Raw genomic sequence first — 24,288 nt, forward strand, 5'->3', positions numbered from 1 at the left:
TCAAGTTGAACATATCCCACGAAATGGAGGGGAAAAATGGTGGGTTATCATCTGCATGTCTGTGGACGGGCCCGTGTTTTTACCTAGGGGAGTGCAGTTCAGGCTGGGAAATGAATCTGTGAGCGTTCATGATGCTGTGAAGTGAAGGCGGTAATTTTGTGCCTTCAGTATTCAGGCACTGGAAGGGGCAGAGCCATTTAGGCTTGCTTTTGGATAGAAGATTGTGCTTCAGGCGACTGTGTTCCTCTGCAGAGGAGGCAGAGAGTTTTGCACGCCGCTGCTCCATCCCTGCTTGAATATGCTTTGGCACTTGTCTGATCGTCTGATCGCTTTCCCTCGCAAAATCAGCATCTCCCCCCTCCAGGCATATGGGGGTTTTGTCCAAGCAAGTCGGACAAAATTTGTTTAAATTCACAGCTCTTTTTTTTTGTTGCTTTCTCAATGTAAATTTTTATGTGACTAAGCTGTTGCAGCCCTTTCTCTAAAAGGTCAGCCTAAATTATTTTGTGCAGATAATATTAAAGCTCATGTGCTTGATGGATTTCTGTAGCACATAAACACCACTTCTCATGGGACTGATGACCTGAATAATTACCTCATCTCAGTCAACGTTGATCTAATCAGCTAAACCAATTATAATACAAGCTCAAGCCATTTATGAAAGTTTCTCAGATTGCTTTTTGCAGACTGGAAGCTTTTGTGCATTTTACACAAATTAGTATATTAGTGATGCTCAGCACGAAATTTTGCTCTTTTTCACTACAGTGTAAATTTAAAATCTCTGTTAACCCCAGTTTCAGAGAGTTGCAGAGTTTTTAGCAGAGGTCAGAATTTCCCTCAAATAAATTTGGGAGATTTCTTTTGAAATGCTTGACTTGATTTTTTTTTTTTTTTTTTGCTTTGTGTAATAATAAATTATGTTATAGTGCATGATAGTTATATATAGTTCTGTTATAATACTATTATGTATAACACAAAATATTGAACATACGAGTTACTATTTTTGTAAATCAACAAGAAAAAGTTCAAATGCAACTTTTTATTCCTTTATATTTTATTATTCTTTCATTTCTATTACTCATAATATTTGTGTAACATGCTTTTAACAGACATAATTTTCATAGTTGTCCCTGCATATGATTATGAATTACAATTAATCATTATCTCATTTAATTCAACTACATGCAGCTTTAGTCATTGCAGTTAAACCAACCTTGCAGAATTTTCATTAATACTTACAGGTGCATGCAAAGCAAACCGGACAGTTGTTTATTACGACGCTTATAAAAAACAATGGGTAACATCAATTTAGTCTTTTCCAGACCCATTTTTGTCCGGGATAACAGGGGAAAAGCTATAATAAGCTGGTTTCATTCCCAGCATCCTGGTAGTAAATAAGTTGCCTGAAGAGATTTTTTTTAAAAGCTGAGATAATTGCATGCTGTGTGTGATTTGCTCTGCTGTTCAGCTTGAGTTCATTATTGATCCTCTAGTTTTTCCTGTGATCTCTATTATATGTAATGATCTAGCGTACGAATAGCCTTACACCTGTAATGTTGTCATAACATCTGATTTATAAAATTGTCTCCTGAGATATCCATGACCTTACTTAGTCAGATACATTGTTATGTCATTAGCCAACACAGCTGAGCAAAGCAGAGCTTATTTTTATAGTGGCAGCACTACTCCAGTCTCACATGAAATCAAAGGCACATGAAGAAATATAAGTTTAAAAGGAATCAAAAGTTTCCCAAGACTATTTTATTCTATTATTTCAAACATGCATATTTCAAGTTTATGCTTTTGTAGGAAATTTTAATACAATATTTTTAGTCTGATTACAGAAGAGCACTATGAAACTCTTAAAATTCGTAAACACTGCTTGAGGAAGGTGTTGCAACATCTGATTAACTTCAGGTAGTCCCATGCCTGAAATGTTCATTTATGTACTCTGGAATGAAATTAAGAAAATTAGTTATAATTTACTTAGAATATATGGAAAATAAGCGATTTATCCCAGACTGACTGTTTTGTGATATGTTCTAAATAAAGTACTGTTAATTTTGCTCTGTCACTTCAAAACAAAGGGGGATCTTTCAAAACTGTGCTAGTTACATAAAAATAAGATATGTCACATACTATAGAAAAACTGTGGGGAATCTGTGAAATGCCACATATTCCACAGAGGAAAGACAGAGCCCTCAACACCTGGCGGTATTATGGCTTCTACTTGGAAAAAAATCTGTTACTGAGCTGAATTTCAACCCTCCCTTATGTGGAAAAATTGCCAGTAGATGTTAATGTAGTTGATGTGATGGATGACTCATGCTTTCTTGTTAGTCAAGCAGAGTCTGTATGTGATATTTGAAAAATGAAATAGGATCTGTTGCAAACCTCAGAGAAGCCAGCAGCCCCGGTCTCCTGTAATGAAGAAATCCCTTTTGCCATAGTCCAAAGGCATCAATTTCGTTTCATGTTTAAGGTCTTTTCTGCACAAAGGCTCAAAGCAGATTTTTTTTGCCTCTTCTGTTTCATGGGTCTGGGAGAATGACAGGCAGCAGCCCAGGCCACTGATCGGGAGCGGGCAGGTCTTAGCTAAGAAAACAGTCCTTGAAAAGCAGGGATACTGTGCTTGCATGCTGTGACATATGTACAGTTATTCCTTCTAATAATTCATTATTGTTATATATTAATGGGAATAGTTTGAGGTTTTATTATGATTTAAAATAACTGGTGGTTGAGGACATAAGAAAAGGAAGAGAGGGAAAAGGATGCTGTTGATGGAGAAAGGTTGAAGTCTTAGGGAGAGGACATGCATTTAAGAATTATCAATCTTCCTTCTCCTAAAGCTTTCACGTGTAGTGAATATGTCTGAGAATTGATCTTACTGTATTTTTTTCCACATACACTGACCACTTCATAATTGCACCATGACCCTTCATATGAGGAACAGAATAATTGATGCCTTGGTAGAACACTAATGAGTTAAAATATAATCTCTTTTCTCAGGATAACCAGATTATTCAGGTTCAAAATTTTCTAGCTAAAATTGATTTATACTGCTTTGTTTTTCTTTTTTAAAGAAACATTAAGTGCACAGCTGCATTTTCCTGCAGACTGCTGTGACACAGGCTACTGCTTTACCAATTGCTTCAAAAAGCAGTTTGCTGAAAGCAATTTTGGATCAGTTATATTTATTAATTGAGATTGTTGAAAGAGTTTGTAATATATTATGGCTGTGGGTAATAATAGTATTTATTGGTATATGAAGTTAAAGATTCCAGACTAATAACTCATGTTGCGATTGATTGATTGTGCCTCCTGGCTGATCTGCTTGTACTAACTTTCAGCAAGCAGAATATAGACAGGATCAGAAATGGATGCAAAGAGAAAAAAAAGAAAAAAAACAAAAAAAAGCAACCTGAAATGACAAATTATCATGGTATCCTTGAACCAGGATTTAGGAAATAACAGCCAAATCCAGGGGTTTATTGCAATTTTCATTCTAAAGCTGTAGCCTCCTGCACCTCATTTCAATATCCGATATCTTTGGAAGACTTATGCGAAGGAAAGCAGTCCCTCAGCAAGTGGTCTGTCTCACCCACCTCCTGATGAAACACGTAACTGGTAAGGGCAACCAGAGAGCACTCGCATCAGCTTTACAGCCCTGGACGGTGCTGGGAACTGCATGGTGGTGAAACGACTTGTTTTTATGTCCTCGTGCGATTGCTCGTTTTGCTTCTCAACCAGGGAGTGCTGGGCACACTCCATCGGGTACCGGCTTGTCACACTCTTATCTGAAACACTTCAGATTCGTACAACCATCCTCCAAAAACGATTTTCCGTGTTACACCGTGTAATCCCACAGAAAGCTCCTAGTCTCTGTTGCCTTTCCTTATCCTTAAGCAAGCAGTCTTTGATCACGTCTTTGGAAAATAAACTTTAGAAAACGTTGATACCTAAGTAATCCTTCTGGTTTGTAAACTCAGAACAGTGAATGAGATGATTGATTGATTTTGAGATTGTTTGTGTCTCGTATCTGCTGAAATCAGAATGCCAGCATGTGTTGGGTATACTATATATAGTTTGTTTTACTGTTTTACAATTTGTTTTTTTTTTTAAACAGAGAAAAAAATGAACTTTTTTTTTTAAACGCCTGTTAAACATTTTTATAACACAAAAATGTCCTGTGAAAGTATATTGTGAAAATATCCTTCAGATGATACTGAGTGAAACAGTTTTTTCCATTAGAGATGAAAACTACTCTAAGGTATTTTTACAGCTTTTTGAAAATACCACCCTTCAGAAATGCCAATTTTTTCAGTGAACAATAGGATCTACCTTCTTGTTGTCAAGAATTTTAGGTCTCCAAACTATTGTACACTTAGTTTTCTGCTATCATTAGTAATTGACCTTTTTTGAATGATTGGGTGGTGTTTTAAGTCTGCAGAGTTTTTGGAATTGTAAAGACCTATATCCTGAACATCAGGTGAAAAATGAAATTATTAAAGAACTAAAATAATGCTCAAGTCCTTACCAAGGGGACACCGACACAATTTTTTTTTAAAGCTAAGAATGATTACACTGTAGTAAAACTTGGATTAATCATCTGAATAATTCCACCAGGAGAGTAAGTACTTTTTAGAGACCTATTTCAGGTCATATGTGTATATATATCTCTTTAAGCAGAATCCTCTGTACAATTTCAATAGAATGGTTTGAATTATTACAGGTGCTTCACAAGGAAATGGAGATGCTTTTTATAAAGCAGTGGTGGGTGTTGTTTCATACCGAGGTCAAGAGTGAATTGAGAATAAAAGAAATTAGAGTAATAATTTTATCGAAAGATGTAATTGAGAAATACTGCACGTAGCCTGTGAGCATCCCAAAGAGTTGGCATTGCCTCTGGTTCGTAATGAAGCCATTTGCCACCTAAACCAAAAGGACCATGCAGAGTAACAATGAAACAGGACACTGAAATATTAACTAACTAGTTATAATGACAATAAATCAGAAACCGCAGCTGTTGTCATTTGGCGAATGGCTCTGTCTCAGTAGTGTCCATGGGGAAAAGAAATAAAAAGAATGTTTATGCAAGAGCAGCTTAGAAAAATGATGTAGGAGTCAGGGTGAACCATTCAGTTTTCATAACTGGGTTCTCCTTCTTGCTAGTCTTTTGTGTTTATGAACTTGCAGCGTGTCTGTGTGAGCACATTTTAGGCTGGCAGGGTTACCAGAGAGGTTGAGATTTGTGTCTCTGCCCTTATCTTTTCAATAGTCAGATACTGATGCTGAGCTCAGGAAAACTGAGTCATGTGTTGGCAATGAAGAGGGACCGCAGGGAGCACTGATTTATCTGCACCTGCCCTCCTCTACGCCCATCAGCCCTGTGCAGATGAACACTGGGCTGCCTGAGTAATCCTGAAGAGCAGAGATAATGGTTTTAATCCTAGCGGTCAAGTGAGCAGCCAGGAGTAAGTACTGTAGTTCCATTTAATTGTCATTACAAGTGTATTTTGATGTATTTTAGGGAAGCTGTCAGTTTGCTGCTGTGGAGTGAAACACTAGATGGGTACCAAGCTGAGTTATAAGGTTTACCTTCTGGCTTGGCTTCCTCCTGGAAGTTTTACAGCTTCCAGCTGTCATAAAGCACATTAAACAGGAGCTCTAAAAGCAATTTTATTTTATTTATGATTATAAAAAAGGTCTGGTTATAATGGGAAACCTGAAGTATTTAAAGTTAGCAACAGGCAGTATTGAACACGACTCCTGCCTACCACTTCCCCTTCAGAGAGCCAGCAGTTGTTTTACAGAGAATGAATATTCAGATCATGTCTAGTTCATCTTACCTGCTGGCTTCATTTTATTATATAATAAAATCTGATTTATTCTCATTTGGATCTAGATTATATAGTCATATAAGCATAAGCCATTTATAAACAGTTACTTTCCAAGTAGCATAATATAATACCTACTCTCTTAGGTATTTCTGAGGAATACCAAATGTTACTCACCAAAGGGCAGAGATAAAACGTTGTGTTTTGGGTCTGAACATTGTGCTTGGAGCTAATCACGAGTTATGCTGACCTTCTCAGTTCTTCATTCTGAAAAAGAATAAATAAAAAACCAGAGTAGTACGCTTCCTCAGTGAACTTTTCTGAGCCTGGTAAACCTAACTCTCTCTTTATATTTTACTTACAGAATGGTCTTATCGTTGCCTGTTACCAAGGTTATGTGGATATTGTAATAGCCTTAGCACAATGCCCTCACCTTGATGTGAACTGGCAGGACAACGAAGGGAACACAGCTCTAATTACAGCTGCACAGGCAGGTAAGGCTCTTCGTTTCACCTCTTACATACAGGGTCTTAGGAGGAGCATGTGTTGTGGCCATTATTTTTAGGATTTTGTCAAAGCCTTAAAAGAAATTAGTCTGCATAAAATAATCCTGGCCGAGGCCACTCCCAAGTAAGTTTGTCATGATTTTCTTTGAACTAATTAATCTACAGTAATATTTATCCAATGGATTAAGACTATAAAAAGCTATACATTTCTAGCAGATGCCATTAACTATTTTAACTTAAAGAAAATGTTGCCCCAAGTGTGCAGTACTATACTACTTTGTTCCTTTTAGCTTATTTTCCTATGTTTGCACAGGCAAGCAACCAGTCAACACTGTGGTCATATAATGTGCTGTATCAGTGCTCATAGCATCTCTTCTCTCACGCTTGTTGCACCTACCTCAGTGGGTCTGTAGTAATTGCTGACTGCAGGAAAATGTATCATCATTAAGAAATATCTTAGCTGCTAAGACATTCTTCAGCCACTCCATAGTTAAAAGCAAAAAAACCTTCTATGTATATAGTCTCGGCAGGATTCAGTGTTTGCCAATGCTGCTTTTATAACAGACTGATTATATTGACATCGACCATGTTAATCCTGATGCAGACTGGAGTGGGAGCAGAGTTTATCCCCAGGTTTTCTTTTATCCCACCCAGCATGGTAATATTCAGTGAACAAGTGTAACAGATCACATAAATGTTAAGAGATGCTCCCACAAGAGTTACTAGTTCAAGTGTATGGTTAAAAAGCAATCAGGCAATTATTTCTGTTAAAACGGTAACACTGTGTTTTAACCTTGAAGTGAAGCTGTATTTTTTTCTTACAAATGTTAAAAAAATGCTGAAGCATGTGAATCAGGAAAAATATGACCAAGGGGGCCATCCCTTTCTGGTCTAAAAGCTGTTCCAAGGGCTGCCTGGCTCTGCATCCGTGGTTTCCTTTGCATCCCTCAAGTGTGCTCCTCAAAGGCAGTCACTTCATGAGGAAATGCATACTTGGTCTTTATCATGTCTTCTCACTGATGAAGAATATGGGATGTTCGTGGGAGTTCATGGGACATATAGTATTCCATCCCAGACCCTGTCTGTTCTTCTCTGGCTGGATGGAGGAAACAAGTTTCCATCAGGCAGCATCAATGGACATCCCACGTACACTTCAGCCATGTCTGAAGATTGGAACAGCTAGGTTTCGATTTTACTTGAGTAACAGTGCCACTAGACGTTTCCAGGTAATAGCAAACTTTGCTTTGTTTTGTACCAAAAAGTGAACTCTGCTAAAGAAGCCGCTATGAGATAGGTCTTAAATACTGGAAGAAAGAATTGGGACCAGAGTTGTCACTTCCATAGCAAAGTCATGAGTATAGTAGCTTTCCAAAGAAAGTGGAGAAGTCCCCAAAACTCTAACCTGCTGTATTTATCTTCCCTAATATAAATTTGGACTACGAAAGGTTTAACACTGACTCCTTCCTGACCTTTATAACTCAATGGTAATGAGCTCAGAATTAATCCAGAGGGCTGACATTGACTTGACACTCTCTGCCAGTACTTGCTATTGATCCCCAAAGCAACTGGAAATGACTGTAGTCAGCAGAAGCTTATAAAAACTCCTAACAACTTGGATGTTTTCCCCTGCCTATGATAATCCTGAGCTACAGTGTTGACACCAGTTATTTAATTCATTATCACAAGATACTGCTGTAGTGTTAATAGAGATTACCATGAGGTTGACATTGCAACCAGAGGAGCTACGGTGCAATAGACGCTGCTTAATTATTGCTGAATGTTAAGTAGTAACACTGAGCAGTGTATTATAATGAACTGAAAGCAAAGCTTATGTGAGCTTTCCTTTAGCGGAGGGTTTATTTGGGTTTTTTTGCCCTTAGGCCATGGAAATAGTAATATTTTTTTCAAAAGAAATTATTCCAAGAGATCACTGTTATTTATACCAAAAATATTGGTTTTCCTGTAAAGAATCTAATAGCAAATACACGTTATTTCAGTTGATTGTAAGGTGATATCAGAAGGTTTCAGAAAGTGCTGCCATTTCTGTTATGACCCACTGACCAGGTGGGCCATCATGTATGGCCAGACCCCGAAGAGGAGCTGGGTGGGAAAGAGGCTGCGGTCCTGAGGGATCGTTCTGTGTGTTTCAGAGGCTGCATCAGTAACGCTAGGTACAGGTACTAAGGGAGGTAAGAGAGGCCTCTCTACTTTTGCCAGAAGAGCTGAAAATCCACAGTTGCTTATGCTGTTTCATGACTACCCAGACGTGATGCTCAAATCTGAGCATCAGCTTGATTTAAATAGAATTATTTTAAAGACCAGCCAGAGTCTCAGAAGAGAAGTGAATTCAGTTCCTCATATCCATTTGCTTTTGATGATTTAAGATCTTCATCATAAAGTATCTAAAGCTGAAGTTTTTCTGCATGAGCTGACCTGAGAAAGATAGGCTGGAGGGATCAGTGAAAAGCAGTACTTTGTAAGCTTATTAGTATAGAAAAATAACCGCAAAGTGCTCTGCTTAGTGCGTAAATTTCAGGTTTGAATATCGGTCTGTTCACTTGCTCTCTCAATATTTCTTACAAATGTGGGATCCCTTCTTAAAGAGATCTTGCCTTCCAAAACTGTAAATTTGTTGCAGCCTCCAGCAGGTGGTGCCCAGAAATGGGTGGTAATGCTGTTAAAGCAGAAGCAAAATCATTACATGTCAGTACAAGGACAATGCAGGAAAAAATGGGAGATTGATGCAAACAGGAGATTGAAATAACAAGTGGAAAGAAAGGGAGGAAGGAGAGTGGTTTTGAAAAAAGGGAAAAGGAAGGAAAATGACATTAAAATTTTTTTCTCAGTTCTACTACTGCTGAGGACATAGCTACATCAGTGGCAGTGTATGGTAATTGGCATACAGTGGTGTTCAGAGAGAGTCATATTTGCTCATGAAGTATAGATGGTTTATGTTACAGGGACCAATTTGGGGCAAGGCTGTATAGCTGGGAACACAAAATGAGAAGTTATCCCAGTTCCTGCTTATTAAGGGAGACATGGGAACACAACCACCTAAAGCATCCAGAGGATAAGAGGTTCTGGCTGTCTTCGGTTCCACCCAGCCATCCGAAAGCATTCACCACCCATAGACCAAACACAGGCTTTTTGCAGGTACAATTTGAAATTGTCATGTTATATGACAGAGCATCTTCCTTACTATGCAGCTTATCCTTCTGCCTGCATTACATAGATTATTAGGTAATATTGTCATCATTATATGCATTTCCTCTGTGGCAGCAATTAAGTGAATTAAGCTACTACAGACATCTGTGCTGATCTCTGACTATGGCTCACAAGGCGAAGAAGTGTACCCTCAGCATGCCAGTTCTGGTAGGAGATAGATCTGGCTTACAAACAGCAAGAGCCTGATACAAATTCAGTATGACCAAACTGGCTGAGGCCAGGCTAATTTATTTTAGAGCTGCATACAGCTTTCATAGCAGACTTTAAATTATGGAAGACTCACCTGGTTTACGATTTAGATACACACTTTTAGTTCGCCCAGACGCAGGAGAACTGAAGCGAACTTTATGGCCTTAAATCAAAAGCATATGACAAAGTTTGAACAAAAACTTGGCAGCTCTGAGTTTTGCTTTGAATTTGATATCTGTTTGAACTTGAAATTTGATGCAAACCTCAGAGGACAGAAAACTCCTGCAGATTAAAACTGAGGTGGTTTGCAGGAATCCCTGAGATGCAAAACTTCTGAGAATCACAAACCTCTTCATTTTCTTTGTTATTTTATTGCTGGGGGTTATTTTCTGTCTCATTTGAGGCCATCTGTAGTCCCCTGAAGAGTTTTGGCCGAAAAGGATTGCCTCTTAGGATCATCCCAGATTTGCAAAACGTCTCTTACATCAGCTATACTTTTGGCAAAAGGAAGAACATCTTTAGTAATACAATAAACACTGAAAAATCTTCCATCTTATTATTTCTCCTTGTTTCAGTTCCTGTCTCTGGTTTCTGTGGTCAAAAAGCAGTCTTTCAGCTGTTCCAAAACCTTCATGAAGGTGCACGCTGATCGGTGAAACAGAGCATGTCCTGTAAAACAATTTGGGGACAAAGATTCTCCCGGTAGTAACTGATACCCTGTTAGGATTTGGTCTTATGCCATAAAGTCAGTGAAGCCGGAGCCTCTGTATTGAGTAAGCAGGACCGGGTCACTTGATCCTGCCCTGAACCCAGTTCACTTTTGCTTTGTTCAGTTTGTTGCGGTTTGCCGTATCTTTATATTTCATTTGCATCGAACTGCGCAAGGTTCAGGGAACTCCTTCTTTGGTTTTCTCTGGCGTTGCTAAGCTGATCTGCGCTATCTATCTCTACATCTGCTCAGGTTTCAGGAGAGTTTCCAGTTATGCAGCAAAGTAGCAAAAAGTCCAGCAAATTCTAGGAGATGAAGAGTAACACCAGAAAACATCTTAAATTAATTGGTAAAGATTTTCTTAACTTGCTTTCCAAAGTGAATGCAGGACTGTGTTGGTACAAAGCAACTGCTGATGAAATCTGCACCAGATGTGACACTACAGACTTTAAAAATTGTCCTGTATGAATTATAATCTGCTTCAGTAACATTTCTAGATGAATTTGAATGACATGCATCACAGAATATTCAGCTGGACTGCAGAGTGAGATGAGAGAATATTTTTACAGCTCCTAGTAATTAAATTGTAATTGTTGCAGCTGCCTGACAGACTGCATTATTTTATAAAGCATCAAAGCATCATAAAATGAATGACAAGTGAAGGGAAAACTGTTTTGAATGAGTCATAATGGCACTAGATACTCATCTTGTTCTGATAGTCCAATTATAAAGACTTGATGTTTTAATTGATCTTCCAACCATTTAGCCAGAGATGTCTTCAACTACTCAGTCTGCCCTTGCTGACACCAGTTATCCTGGCGCACAAGACACATGAATGGCAACAACAGTTGCTTTTAGAAACAGAACTCAAGTCATTTATTTTACTAACAAAACTGAACATCAACCCCATTTTCCTATTGCTGGACAGTAGACAAGTGGCTTTACGCTGTCAGATGGAAAAATAAAAATGTGGGGTTCTACGCAAAATACTTCTTTGTCTCGTATCAGGCCTGGCACAGTTTGTTAGTATTATTGGCTGTAACTACCACGTGTAATGGCTTTTTAATGAAGTGCCATTATAGCAAGGCTCAAATTTACCAAGGGAGTGAAAAAGTTGAACCTTTGCAGTAATTTTCCCCGGGTGATGGGTCTTCCTTCCATAAGCTGTAGGAATTCCCTTTGCAGTGCTACTCACTGAGTCAAGAAACCAAGGCCCCTTGCAACCTCAGAGCAACCATCTCTGCTTTTCAATTATTTCCTTACCTTAAACTGACTTTTCAGAGAAGAGAGCAACTTGAGATAAGGTGGGAACCCAGGTTTCCAGGCTCCTAGCCCAACACTCTGGTCAGAAGTCAGTGCCACTTAACCCTAAGGCTAACGACTGCAATGAGCGGAAGAGGATACGAAGAAAAGAGATCTTATTAGTTACCTGCATTTTTCCAGTTATCGAACCTGCAGGAGTAATTTTTTGGTTTAACCTTGAGACAGCACCTTAATTCTGTGACGTATTTTCTCTGCTTTTTCATTTCTTTAAAGGGCACATAACCATTACAAACTATTTGTTGAACTATTTTCCTGGGCTTGATATTGAGAAGAGGAATGTGTTCGGATTCACAGCACTGATGAAATCTGCGATGCAGGGCCGGACTGAATGCGTGAAAGCCTTGATGCTGGCAGGTATGCAAAGTGCTTTGCTGCTTCTTCATCGTCATCTACCTGTAAATACTAGACAGTCCCACGCAAACACCAAGAAGAAAATTGGCTCTTGGGGTGTTTACTCTGAGAGGTGTGGTGCAGCCTCCCCTGGAAACGGGTGCAGCTTTTAAATAAGTCATAGACAAGGCGGTGAAGCCACATGCTGCAGGTGCAGGAGCGCTCAGATTGCCTGTGGAAACTCATCCAGGATCTCTCCAAGAGCTCTCAGGGTGAGATTCATTGTCTGCAGCAGAGTTCGGGGAGTGTGATCATCAAGACTTGTAGACAAGGAGTTAATGAAGTTCATGACACAGCTGGAAGAGGCACACGGGTCTCTTGCTGTCAGCTCTGTGGGTGTGACGGTGCGAGGGTGCCTGATGGTGGTGGGACCATAGCCAGACCTCCACCTCTCCCTCCAACCGTGGCAGGTCCTGGGGCAGGGAGTGGAGAGCTTTGGGAGCTCTAGCTTGTGTCGGGAGAGTTGGGCATAGGGTTCGTATCCCACAGGGGACATTGGTGGGAAATTTGGCAACATAGGGAATAACCTCTCTTTCTAACCCCTCTACAGATCTGGGTTGGGTCTCCAAGTTTATGGGCAACAGGGTGCCAGCAGGTCTGTATCTGCTGCAAGGAGGGAATCGTGGCATAGGGAGTGAGCAGGTTGATCTCTGCCCACCTGCCTCTCTTCACGTCTGAGAACAGGAAATATGTTTCTTGCTGTTGGCTCTTGACTGCCGTTGAATTTCCAGCCGTATCCATTGCAAGGTGAAGGGGTCCTGGAGAGGAGACTCGGAAGGGCGAGAGGCATTGGGGCAACAGCCTCTACAGGAGCGGTCCCAGCATATAGCACCTTTTAGCCACAACGTTGTGTGTTTTTATTATATTAAGTAATTAATTGGTATATAAATTTTTAGCTAATAATTAAATAAGCATATATTAGTATATATTCTTGTATTACAGTTGCAGATATTTGACACAAATTAAATATTATGGAAATGATAACAGATTGCATGTGAATATTGTTACTGTCTAGACCAAGAATCCCACAGGTCCATTTCATTGAGAGAGATCTTGAATAAGTAGTTTATTTCAGTCATTTTGCTGTCACAGAAGTCTAACCCCTCATAATCTGAATATTTTAAGTCACAGGCATTTATCAAGCATAGTGATATTACTTTCATTCATTTTCATAATATCCAGTTTCTAGACCTTGATATGACACAGAAAATGTTTGGATGATGTGATAACCAGCATGTTATTTTCTGCAAGGTTCTGTAGCCTCTTATACTGGAATCAAGGCTTTGGAATTGGATCATTCATTTTGGAGTTAAATTTTTATGAAACAAAATTATAAAATGACTGGCAGAGCTAGAGTACTTCTAGACACAGACGCACTTTCTGGACTAACACATACTTCTTGCAGATGCTAGTTCAGAATTTTCCAGTGCCTGTTATAAATTATCACTTAAAATGAAATTTCAAACCCAATACTTTATGACTTGTCAAATTGACCTTACAGTATCATGGGTTTCTAGTATTGTCACTGGGGATCTGATGGAAGCTTCTTCTTTCTGTTTTGGTCACTAGAAGCTATTTCATAACCTTGCCATCTTTGTAGATAACTCAGTCCTTATTATTCTATGTCTTGTACAAAAAGTATCAATGTCAAAGTTCACTATGTGGTTGCTGCCTCTGGCATCTGAATAGCCACCTTCTCATTTTTATGATTTATAAGAAAACAGAATATTGGGGAGAACAAACCTTTAGCCAGACAGCAAGTGGCTTTCTTAGCCTCCATATTGAGTTAACCTACAGAAAGTTTTATCAGCCTGTTTGTGCATCAGAGAGAGTGAGGATACCAGAGATCATCTGTTGGCTAAAGAAATGCAGAGTTAATGATGTACTCTAAATTTCTAAACTGCAGTTTATATACATGTTTTGGTGAGTATTTTGCAGGTCCTCACATTTTCAGCTCAAAATAGGGGCCACAAAGGAAATATGGTAAATTGCCTGCCCCCATTTTAATATCTGATTATTTTTTAGCACTGTACAGCCTGGTGAAATGTAGGGAGGGAGGGAGCTGCTCATTCAGAATGGATTTAGAAGTAGTTTGGGGCTTAAGGGATACTGAGTGGCTGCTGACAATGAAGTGCTAGTTTGCTGAAGAAGGTGAAAGAAATCGTTGTTAAAAGATTTGATGAAAAAATCAATTTCACAAATAAACCAGCAAAATTCTATGTTAAAACGTAAGACTGCATGGAAATATAGGGGGAAACCACCCGTAATCAGCTGTGGGTCTACTTGCATAGCTACAAAGCAGGTATGTGTCTTTAGAATACAGCCTGGATGTTTTTAAATCCAGTATCTGTTTAGTGGCTTGGGTAAAAAAGACCTCTGTTGACTGACACCTACTTATGGCAATGCAAGAGGTCAGTAAAGGAAAATAACTCACCTTCCCAGCCGCCTAAGCATGGATTTAACACAGTCAGATGGGGAAGAGGTAACAGCAACGTGTGACAGATGGTTGGAGCTGGATTGTCAAAATGACTGCTCTTTCTGAAATTTGAGTTCGTGGAGGGTGGCCAAGGTCAACCACTACAAGATTAAGGCGCTCTGAGACACTTGGCCATAATGTTTTCTCTTTCAAAGTGAGTCTTTGGAACATGTGAATTTGCTATTCGTGAGTGCACAGCGAGTAAGGGGGGAACCCAGTCGCTCATCAGCAGTTTGTCACAGGCTGCTGCGCTGCCAGGACCGCGCTGCTGCCAGCATTCAGCAAGCGAGCCAGCCCGAGCGGGAGCACAGAAATGCCGGTTGTAATTCATGTGTCAAGCCCTGCTGTAATCTCCCGTGTAAACTCAGTGCTGCTTTAGTGAAGTCGTTGGAGTGGCTGTGGATCTGGAGACTGGGCTTTAAAAAAAAGTGTATAAAACAGGTCAGTAACAAATGCCTGAGCTCTTTCGCTCCCTGTCTTTAAACTCAGGATGTCAGTTTTGCATCTCAAGGGACATTAAACCTTCTTAATCAAATAGGATATTGGTACCCCAAAGGGGCATGTATATTCAAACTAGGTGTGCCGAAAATGATCTTCAGGGTAACTTTCGTAGGAAAATCAAGGCCAGCGGCAAATGCAGTTTTCCTAAAAGAAAAATTGTAGGCTGTACTTACACTGAAATGACAATTAGTTCAATGAGACTGCGATCACATTTAAAAAGGGACATGACTATTCATGTCTCTTCCAGATGAGGCATTCTGCTGAATGACAAGTTTGTTCAGAAATGTCTCCTGATTTGTACAGAAAATCAATACCACTACAGTAAATCACGCCTTAGAAGAGATTTTGTGATACAAGGTACAAAGACAGCATCGATTTCTGTTGAAAGATCAGGATTTCAATACTCTCTAGTATTGTTTTCTGAGATAAAGTTTCCGAAACACCTGGGGACACATCTGTGAGGGAGCAGCAGGAGTGGGCTTCTCCTCAAAGGGCGGTGATCCAAGGGTGACAGCAAGGCACAGAGAGGCACTACCCTCATCCACAAAGAAATGGAGCAGCACTGGTGACAACAACCAGGACCAGCCAGTACTGCGGGGATTACCAGGCAAGGCCGTGGGGACAAGGCAAGCCCATAGAGACAAGATAGGTCCGAGGTCAAAACAAGAAATTAAGTCTGTGGCTCAGGGTCTGTACCAGTGAGGCACGTGGCCAGGCACAGGCGTAGCTGCAACATAGCTCAGGCAAGGACCAGAACTGAGTGTCTGAGCTTCAGTGCAGCCCCCCAAGCAAAGGTGGGGAGCCCCCAGTGAGTGCTTTCTCACACAGCTCTTTTTGCACAAGTCTGATGCAAGGTCCCACAGCTGCATCACATCAGAGCTGGCATGTCTTTTTCTTGAAGATAGTGGTAAGCAGCTATCTATACCTCTTGCTTGTTTACAAGCAGAGCATACTGTTCATTAAAATTTATATTTGGAGACAATTCCTGTAACAGCACTTCCTTTAGTAAATTCTTGCCTGTTATGGGTACAACAAAGAAAAATATTGCATATAATCTGCCACGTTCCCAGTCAGCTCTAGTGGGAGGGACCAAAGACACAGTCAAGTGTTAAGAGGAGGACAGGATAAGAGGCTAGCCTGAGATGGGAGAGATTCAGGGGTATTAGTTTGGGTAGGATGGTTCAAAAACAGTCTAGCGGAGCAGGAGGACACGCCTGTATGTCTCTGTTCCTCCCCTCATTGGTTTGTCTGGAGCTTCTGCAGTCACAAACTTTGTCAAACCCCGCTGCCTTTGAGATCCGACAATCCTTTCTTCAGTCCACAGCTAATGAACATTTTGATTTGATTAAATATTCCTTTTCTTTGGCTTCTCTCTGCCTTCCAGTCTGGGCCCCATGCTCGACTCCCTGTGGTGTCCCTGTGCTTTCTCTCTGAGTGATCGTTTCTGCAAAATTCTCTTAAACTACACTTAAACTGAGATCAGCTGTTTTGCTTAGGGTGTCTCCATCCACATTCACTCTTGGTCTGCGTCTCTAGCATCCTCTTTTTAGGGATATTTCAGAGACTTAGGAATCAACTGGTACTTAACAGAGTTAAAACATCTTTTGATCACTTTCCCCATGCTCTCCTTTTTCCTCTTTTTCTGTAATGACAAAGCATCCTTTGTGGGGAAGGTTATACTGGAGCCATTGCAAACTGATTCTTTATATCTAGTTACCATTCCTTATATCTAGTCCCCCTTATGCTAGTTTGAAATGCTGTCACCAAGATAATCCATCCTGAAAAAAATAATTTATCATGATGTTTCTCTGGCCTTTTTCTCAGGTCATGGTCTCTGGACATCTCCCTCTTCCAAAGCAATGGGACAGAATGTCTTTTCTTTTGTGGCAAGATACGTGTGGGTCAGTTTTGTGTTGGCTGCTTGAAAATGGTGCTTCGGCTAATAGAGAAGCCCTTCAAGAAGTCAAACATTGTAACCCATTCATATCCCAGCTTGAAACTATATCAAGAAACCCAGAAATTATCTACAGGGCTAGTGATATGCGTAAACCACAACTGAATGTTAAAGAGCTCAGTTATGTTGAAAGCAGTGGGGCAAAATGCCCGTGCCTGTCCCAGGGAACATGCTGCAGATCTGCTGAACAAAGTCGACATTCTAGAGCGTGCAAAGCTCCGTCTGAGATCAGTAGAAGTTTAAAGGCAGAATACAAAACAGAGGATTCACAGCTCACGAATACGACTGCCTGAAACCAGAGAGTATTCACTCACACTCCTTCTCCCGTCGATGTCATTCATCCACCCGCCTACCCATATATTCTAAAACACCAAGGTGTGTGTGCCCAGCTGCTATGTCCAGGATCACTTGGGTGCGATGCAGAGCACACAGTGCTGCTGTCGAGTCCTCATCATGTCTGTCAGATTCTTTCTGATTGGCGACAGCAAGCTAGTTTTTGGACCCCAGGCTAGTTTCTGTGCCCTTTACCAGTCATGAACTGTAACGTGTTGGTCCTTTGCAACAGCGTCTTGCTGTCTTCAGCTTCCAAAAACGCTTGCTGCTGCTCATTGTTCTGCAGCGATTCTTCCAAAGGTGCTGTCTGTATTGAGCCTCCTCTGTCCTTTGCAGAGCCCTTCTCTGTGAACAGAACTGGGCATGTGGCATCCTCATCAACAAATGCCCACGCTCCACCCTAATACCAGGACTGACAGGACTTCCCTGCAATTTTCTGGTTGCCAGAGTGTGTGGCAGCATTGGATACAGTACTACAGAAGGTGTGAAGGATACAGCAGAGCAGACTAGGATGCTTGCTCCTCCTGTTACTCTTGTATCCTCTCTTCAGGCAGCCAGGTGCCCTGGAGAAGAAGTAACCCCACTTGAAAGCAAAAGAGTGAAGAACAAGGGCAGAATCATAGAATCGTTAAGGTTGGAAAAGACCCTTAAGATCATCGAGTCCAACCATTAACCTAGCACTGCCAAGTCCACCACTAAACCATGTCCCTAAGCACCACGTCCACCCGTCTTCTAAATACCTCCAGGAATGGAGACTCAACCACTTCCCTGGGCAGCCTGTTCCAGTGCCTGACTACCCTTTCGGTAGAAGTCCATGTGAGGGGGCTTATAGGAACATGGAGAGATCAAAAGGAAGGCAGAGCTGAAAAAGAATGCAGAAAAAATATGAGAAGAAAGAATGGTGATGGGGACAGATATCAGAATTGGATGGATAAAGATCATAATCTGGGAATGGGGGGAGGTCAGGCTGAAAGATAATATCCACTAGAAATCATTTCCTTCCAGGACCTAAAACTGTATTTCAAATGCCTAAGCCTCTGCTGTCTAGCATGTGTCCCAGTTGCCTCTTATGCCTGGCCCACCTGGGGATAATAGCATGTTTTTGCTGACAAGCACTTAATTTCCTCGGGGGTGCTAATCTAAGGTAGACGAGAGCAGCTGTTCTGGGCTCAGACTGAAGGTCCATCTCGCCCATTATCCAGTCTCTGACGTGTATGGAAACTTTCCTTATATTTGATCACCCTTGTCACCATCCTCTCAACTTTTCCTAACTCTACGGTGTCCTTTCAGAAAGAAGAGAAACTGAATTGTACACCTGGTGTTTTCTCTGTTTTTTTCCTTCTATTTTTTTCTCTATTTTTTGTAATGCTTTCCTAGAAATTCCTTGTATATTATTTGCTATTTTGGCTCCTAGTGAGCACTGAGTTGATATTTTCATGGAACTTGTGATCATTAGCCCAAGATCTCTCTTCTGAGTGGCAGCGATCAATGCAAAGGTCCATTATTCTGTGTGGGAAGGTTTTTTTGTGATTAATTGTTTCTTTCCATAGTCATCACTCTTTTCTTACAAGCCTGATTGAATGGATTTTAAAATGGCAGGCAACATTCAATGCAGTTGAAACTCATTGTGTCATTCTTTGCATTGTTTTAAGAGAATTTCCTATATACAGCCTTAATTTTTTCTTTTTTACTTTTTTTAAACAAATCAAAAGTTCAGAAAGTCAGGAACCATAATCTATCCTTGTTGCATGTTCATTTTGACACAAATATTGTAGTCTGTCGTGTGTGACATTTTCTTGCAGGGATCTGCCTGATTCAACTCTGATCATAGCAACAAAAGCGCGGGCAGTTTCGTTAATTAACACTAATTGTTTTTCTTTTCTTTGAGGTGCAAATGTTCACGCGACTGACCCAAGCCGTGGACTGACTTCATGGGAATGGGCTTGTTACACAGGAAGGTCGGAATCTGCCTTCATCATGCAAAAGCTGATGGACAGGCCATGCCCGGAACAGTTTTGCGATCAATATAAACCAGAATGGCCAAAGATGAAGGAACTTCTTGCCAAGGCTGCAGAGCCAAAAAGCTGTCTGCAGAGGATTTCTGAGTGCATGAGGGCAGCTGTCTCATTCCGGTCTTACTATGGCCCAGAAGAAGACGGGGTCCTTGATCACATGGTGAAGGTGACGACGAGCTTGAGCAGCCCTTTCATTGCTCTGTCGTGCCGGACTGTGTGCCCAGGCAGCCCGCCTTCTGTGGGGAAACGCAGGCTGGCTGTGCAAGAAATCCTTAGGAAGCAGAGAGCCGAGGAGATCCGCTCTCAGGACAAAGACCACTTTAGCAGCTACGAGAAGCTATTTCAGAACTCCAAAGTCACGCTGATCCCCAAGAGGAAGGACCGGCGAGCCAGCCTGCAGCCCATCAGCCTTGCAGTCTCTCAAGTGAACACCGTAGCCACTAGGAAAGCAAGCCTCTTGCCGCTCCACCTGCTTAGACGGAGCAGCGTCAGGCCGGGATTTGTCATCCCCAAGGTCCGGATCAGCAAGGCTCCTCCACCCACCTTCCAGCCAGAAAAGGCGAGAAGGAGAAGCAGTGCAAAGGACGACCCCTATTTGCAGATTCCCAAATGGAGATACAAGGAGCTAAAAGAGGAGCGGAGGAAGGCAGAGGAACAGGAGAAGAAAAAAGCAGCAGAGGCTCAAAAGCAGAGGCAGGTGTCTCCTGCCAGATGCAGGACCTGACTTAAAGGCAGTTGCTTAGAAGGTTTTAGAGCCATTAGTCTTGTTATCTGAGCAAGATAACAGGCTGCATGCCTTCGTGCATGCTCGCTGCTCACGGAGCTGGAATACTGAATAATGGCCTTTAAGGTGCAGAAACAGGGCAAGGGCTGTGGCACAGTGTGTCTGATGGTGGAGCGCGAAGGTATTTTGAGGTGGAAGACTTACTAAGTCTACCTGTCTGCTGTTGATGGGAAATTCTAAGCGGTGCAGTCCTTTTGCGGTTTCCTTTTTTTCCAGTCCCAGGTGAATGACTGAGAAACAGCTTGAAAAACAACATGTTTGTGAAAGGATCGTATTTTGTGTTTGTTCATTTTGTGATGGACAAAATTAAGGAGTTGTGCTTTTGACACTAGACATTCCTCCCTCTCCTTGCTTGGGTAGACGTATTGCAAGGTTTTATAGTAATAACGAAAAGTTTAAAATACACCACAGTGTTGGTGGGCAGTGAAAATCCAGGTCTACAATTGTTTTGAATATACTAAGCACTTTATTTTAATTTCAGTAATCAAAGTTTAAGACAGGATAGGTATTAAACTGTACAGCTATACAGTCTGTATGGATGCAGTTCTTAATGCTGTTGTTTGTTCTGTTGAATATAGAAAGGGCTGCATAGGAAATTTTTCTGTAATTGAGGTATTCACATCCTCTACAGGTATAAATCAGGGGCAGGGACTGATCCCTTTGGAGCAACAGAGAAGCTGAGCTAATTTTTGGAATGCCACCTAAGATTTGCCTCCCCCATTAAGTTTCCCTGTATCCACTACCTGTTGTCTCCTCTTTAGTCTCAGGGAATTTTTTGTCATTGCATTTAACTGTGAAATAAGGGAGATGGTGAGCCACAGGTGGGCTTTTTTTTTCAGGTTGATATTTAAGTTCCTGTTAAAAAAAGCCACCAGGTTTATTATGAGCCTTTCCATATTATAGCCAGGACAGGAAAATTATGCAGCTTCCAGAAGTCCAAGAAATTTTCCCAGGTATCAAGTCCAGCCATATGCTATGAGCATCCAGTCAGAGATGCAGTATCAGGCAGCTCGGCCACTAACGTTTGGAAACCGTGGCCAGATGTCAGTGCGAGCTTTGGTAGTGAGCCTCTGGGTGCCTGGAGAGGGCAGTACCTCACCCCTCTGTCTCGGCACTGGGAGAAAACCTTCCCTAGTACATGAGTGCATCTTGAAGTGGCAGTTCCCACAGGTGGCTGCAGGTTCTTGTGGTCCACGTTAAGGCTTCATTTGGTTTTACCAGCAGTCAGTCTGACTGGCATGCCAAACCCTGGCAAATTCTGAGAAGGAAGGGCTGTAAACCTGCTGCTTGCTGAGGAAAGACCGCATTCATAAAAGTAGAGGTCAAAGGCAAACAGCAAGTCATACAGCACATGCTCAGGCTATGTTTTTGCTCAGGCTTTGCTCCCATTTGAAATGAAATGTGCCGTGGTGTGTCCTGACGGCGTTGCTCTGCTGGAGCCCAGGCAGAGCCCCGCTGCTGCCGTCACCAGCTTCTCCCTTCAATTAAAGAGGGGGAAAACTTTTCTGTCTCGCACAGCACAAAGGCCGGCCACGGTCTCGCTGAACTTGTAATGAAACTGTGCGTGTCATGGGAGAAATAAATTCAGTAGATTGAAAACTAGTGCCCAGATTGGTATTGCTAGCTAGCGTCTGCGGGGTCAGGGCTTGACAGAGGTTATGGCAGACGTGTGAAACAAGGATTTTTCCACACAGCCTACTCTTTATACCTCTTGCTGGAGTAGCTGTGCTGGCTAGACTGCATTGCCAGGTAGCCTCCCAGGTCAGAGCTGGAGGACTATGCACCCTGCTAATAAACCTCCCCAGCCCTGTGAATATAAAGAGGATTTTAGTCTGCATCAGTGCTGTGCAATTTATAGGCACCAATTTTGTCATGGATTTGGTGTGACCGCAATATAAGCTGAACTCATTTCTTTGGAGAGTAGGAAGACAATCTTTTAGCTGTCTGTAGCAAAGATATCAGGATGGATTTTGAATTGGTACGCTGGATTGAATGGTTTAACTATTAATTTTTGTTTACTGCCAGCCCAGCGTACTGAAGATTTAGCATTCAGATTCAGTATCTGGAAAGCAACCTGTGCTGCAGGTGAACACTTGAATTTGCACTCTCAGTATCACTTGCAGGAGACATGCAACTGACAGGTGCTCTCAGGGATTAACATACAGTATGTTAGCATTAGGGGCTGAAAATGAAGTCTGTTTTCTAACCCTTTGTACTTTACTGTGTATATGTGTATAAATTTGTGATATTTCCATTAAAAGAGGCACCAGCTGTTAAACTTATTTGGCGTTCTTATTCTTCAGAGTGGTTTGGGAATGCTGCTTTTCAGCTTTCAGTAGATAAAAAAGCCCACCCACTTTTACCAATGGACTAATCAGCACCACCTGAAAGCAGTTTGGTTTCCCTGGAAGGAGCTATTGTGGGTTAACTTCCACTCCTTGTGTTTTTGCCCTACAAGTAAAAGAAAACCACTACATTTGTCCTAACATTGGGCTTTCCTGGCCACCTCGGTGGAGGGAGAAGCTGTTGCTTCGATGACCCACAGCCACATTGCTCTGCTGCAGTCCCCCGGCATCCTTACGGGCAGTGTGGCTCCATTTTGTGCATCTGTGTAAAGCTTTGCACTTGCTAGGTTGGGAAGCGCAGGGACAGGTCTCTGTCTCCTCATTGCCTTCCTCCCCTGCTGCCTCACTGCCCCCCCCAACTGTCTTACTCCTCTTCATCACCATCCTCACCCGAAGTGCTGCGCCTCTCGCTTGCTTTTTTTATTGCCTGTCTGAAGTGTCTGAAGGTTGCAGTGGGCAAAGCTCCCACAAAACATCCTTCTGGAAACCAGTGGCAAATGGACCGTAGCAGGGGAGGAGGCACGCCTGGCTCTCCTCCAGCTGTCTGTCCCCCTTGAGCTGCTGCTGCCCAGCGGGATTTGATTTCTGTTGGATTTCAGCACAGAGTGGTTTGTTTTGTGTTTTGTTGTTTGGGTTTTCTTTGTCCCCAAGAGACCTGTAACTATGAAATGCAAAGCGATACAGGCTGTACTTCAGATCACTCCTGGTCGCTCAAGCAGGCTGGTTTACCTCCTGAGAAACGTGCGTGAGCCCGTGGCAGCACCTCCTGGCAGCTGGAGCCCTGAGGGAAGGCGGAGGCGCTGCTGCAGGAGGATGCTCCCACAGAAGGGAAGGGGACACTGATTCGTAGGGCAGAGGAAGGTTTCCTACCTGCTTTTGATGCCAGCCTGCAGTCTGGCATGTTAGTGGGAACGAATGTTCCTGAGCATTGTGAGTGAAACTGCAGCATGGGCTGTCCCTTGCTCCCTTGGTCCTGTCCCCTTTCACGGACATCGCTTGTGCCGGTACACTGGCGTGGTGGCCGTTCTCTAAAATGATATTGTGCTCCGGTCTCTGGAGAGCAACGGTGTTGCAAGGAAGAGACCACTGACCCAGTGGAAGGTTTTTCAGGCAGGAACACAGAATTACATGTAATTGGCTCCTCCTGTCACTATGTATTATTCATTTGGGTTTTTTTATGCCAATGAAAACTGTTCCTTAAGCCTTGACAAAAATCCTCACTAGGCCTCTTCATTGAATGCCTTTTTCTTAATAGTCCCGAATGCTTGTGCTGCCCTGCTAAGGGACAGATATTAGAGCAGCTGGTAAAAAACCGCCTTGAATAGAAAAATAGCATACACATATGCAACATTCTTTGAGGGTATTTCTTTTTTAAACATCTACATTTCAGCAGGAAACTTCCAAACGCTGTGACTGAAATTAGGACGCAATATGCAGGAGATAGATAGATAGATACCAATTTGCAGATGGTCTGAACTGAAGACCCTTCTCTTTTTCTGTAATTCATGCGATGCAGCCTGGTTTTGCTAGGTCTGCTCACTGTGCCCAGAACTTAACACTCCACAGTCTGGTTAGACACCAGGAGGCTGCAAGCGGGGAACAAGCTGGAAAGGGCAGTCGTCTCCTTTTCTGCTGCCCATGCATTCCTTGTTCGCAGCAAACCTGGCATTTTCCTGGATTAGTATTCTGCCGATTTAATGA

General features: G+C 41.9%; 1 protein-coding gene across 1 annotated transcript in view; it reads left to right on the forward strand.

The window, feature by feature from the left end:
* ANKRD33B (ankyrin repeat domain 33B) overlaps positions 1–20,182 on the forward strand; it is a gene marked incomplete at both ends in the record, with an annotated part of 39,982 nt that extends 19,800 nt beyond the window's left edge. Inside the window, 3 exons of the mRNA XM_082310840.1 lie at positions 6,202–6,331; positions 12,003–12,143; positions 19,332–20,182. Of these exons, the coding sequence (XP_082166966.1) occupies positions 6,202–6,331; positions 12,003–12,143; positions 19,332–20,182 (1,122 nt within the window). The remainder of the gene's footprint in view (positions 1–6,201; positions 6,332–12,002; positions 12,144–19,331) is intronic.
* Positions 20,183–24,288: the final 4,106 nt, after the last annotated feature.

The sequence above is a fragment of the Platalea leucorodia genome (assembly GCF_965183815.1).
Source record: "Platalea leucorodia genome assembly, chromosome: 1".
In the NCBI taxonomy this organism is placed as follows: domain Eukaryota; kingdom Metazoa; phylum Chordata; class Aves; order Pelecaniformes; family Threskiornithidae; genus Platalea; species Platalea leucorodia.